A 1,975-nucleotide genomic window follows, 5' to 3' on the forward strand; every position below is an offset into this window, starting at 1 on the left:
CAAGGAGTTTATTTTCCATCCCCCAAATAAAATTTTTTGAGAAATTTAGAACCCCTCAAAATAAAGAAGAAATGTGAATGAGAAAAGATCACCTCAAAGCCCCAGACACCCTGCAGAGATTTTTGCAGAGATTCTAGATGGATCCCAGGAGACACCAGTGCTGCAAGAAGGCGGCTCCCACAGTGAACAGAAAGGAATCTTCTTCCTAAGGAAACAGTGCTGCCACTGAACTTACCAGAGTCTTCAGCACGTGAGAACTGGAATCCAACACTGGGAGTGGAAGTGTTAACATGCTGCTGTTCTTCTTTGTTTCAAAAGAGCATTTCTGACAGGCCAGGTGCTCCTGTACACAGATAGTGTACAAATAACTCAGCTCTTCAACCTGAAGGGGTAAAAAAAGGCCAAAACAAGGTTTATGAAGAACACAGTTAAGGTATTTCCCTCTGTGGGTGGGAAAGTCCATGTGAACACGTTACTTCACACAACATTTATTGCTTTAAGGCTTGAACCCAGATCTGACATTGACTTATGTGGACAGGGCACTTCCCATCATTTAAAGCAGAACAACTCCTTCCCCTCATCCCCCAGCAGAGGGGAAAGACACAGCCTATAATGAGATCAGACAGTTAAATGTCTGCTTTGATGCAGAATTTTACTGTTTGGTTTGGAACTGCAACAGCAGCCTGGCTTCTGTATTAATAAAACTACGACAGTGGGTGACGAAGAGTCACTTTTCTCTTACCTTGCATAGCTCCCCTGGGAGGAACTGTCATATACGTAACATACTAACAGTGACTAATTATAACGAAATGCACATGGCTGACTTCAAAGAACAGAGGAGCTGTGTCAAGACATGCCAATAAATGCTTAAAGAAATTGGGTGAAAAAAGAAATGCAAGGTAACTAAATTCAGTGTTGCAAGAAGATCAATCTTTTTGTTACTAATCAACTCTTCCATTAGAACGGAGACCCTGGCATGCCCTGAAAGTTAATTGCATTTCAAAATGTTGAAGCCTATGAAATCAAGATTCCCTCTCCCATTTGAAAGATGAAAGGAAAGATTCAAATAGGGGATGATCTTAAGAATTTCATTTAGGACAATTGTCAATGAACAGGATTTTTCTTCAAGTAACACAGGAAACCACACATGACAAGGGCTACAGGACCTGGTGTTCATTTCAGTGACTGTCCTTACCAGCTCTGGATTTTTCATCTGCCTCTTTATCAAGTTCCAGAGAGTCAGAAAGAGCTGGGCAGCATCATACTGCACAAACACTGGACAAATAGAAAACACAACATCAATCAGTATTAGGAACAGCACCAAGCACAGATTTTCCACAGAAGGCGAAGGGAGATTTATTGTCCCCCATTAGATCCCGTCTCTTGTTCCCTTGCCACTCGCTGCCAGGGGCAGAGTTTAGACTGGAGATGAGCTGCTATGTCTCCATGTGACCTGAGCAGGCAGTGGGAAAAGATGGAAGGGCTTGAGTGCCCCACTGCCCCAGTGCAAAAGTCATGTTTTTGTCACCAGACGCAGGGCCAAGAGTATACTCAATACCTACTGGAGGATAGGGCTCAGATGTCTCATTGAGTTGAGGCTTGCATTTACTTGAGTCCTTCTTAGAAACAATACAGGGAAGATTCTGTTCTATTTTTCACCTTTGTTACTTCACAGACTTGTCTCCCCCATCCCCTCGCTAAGGCTGTAACTCTCCTGAGTGCTGAGATAAAAATGATAGGGAGGCCTATCCATATGTCTCATCCGCAGAATGGTATAAACCCCTTGACCTCTCCCAGGGAAAAAGCACACAGTTTCAGCACAGGAAGCCAAGGATGATGTAGTAACATTATGCTTTGGCTTTTCACTCTGGATAAACTGGCATATTAAGAAACCTAAGATGGTGGGATACAGCTCAATGCACAGCTTGCTTAGAATGGCTCAGCAGAGAATTGCTTCAGGATTGAACTTGGGGGG

The 1,975-nt window shown here is 43.3% G+C and overlaps 1 protein-coding gene across 1 annotated transcript in view; it reads right to left on the reverse strand.

Moving 5' to 3' along the window:
• Positions 1-1,975, reverse strand: part of USP18 (ubiquitin specific peptidase 18) — a 9,980-nt gene that overhangs the window by 4,072 nt on the left and 3,933 nt on the right. Inside the window, exons 4-5 of the mRNA XM_009585343.1 lie at positions 1,196-1,275; positions 236-382 (exon numbers count right to left, since the gene is read on the reverse strand). Of these exons, the coding sequence (XP_009583638.1) occupies positions 236-382; positions 1,196-1,275 (227 nt within the window). The remainder of the gene's footprint in view (positions 1-235; positions 383-1,195; positions 1,276-1,975) is intronic.

Source organism: Fulmarus glacialis, unplaced genomic scaffold (assembly GCF_000690835.1).
Source record: "Fulmarus glacialis isolate BGI_N327 unplaced genomic scaffold, ASM69083v1 scaffold49809, whole genome shotgun sequence".
Taxonomy (NCBI): domain Eukaryota; kingdom Metazoa; phylum Chordata; class Aves; order Procellariiformes; family Procellariidae; genus Fulmarus; species Fulmarus glacialis.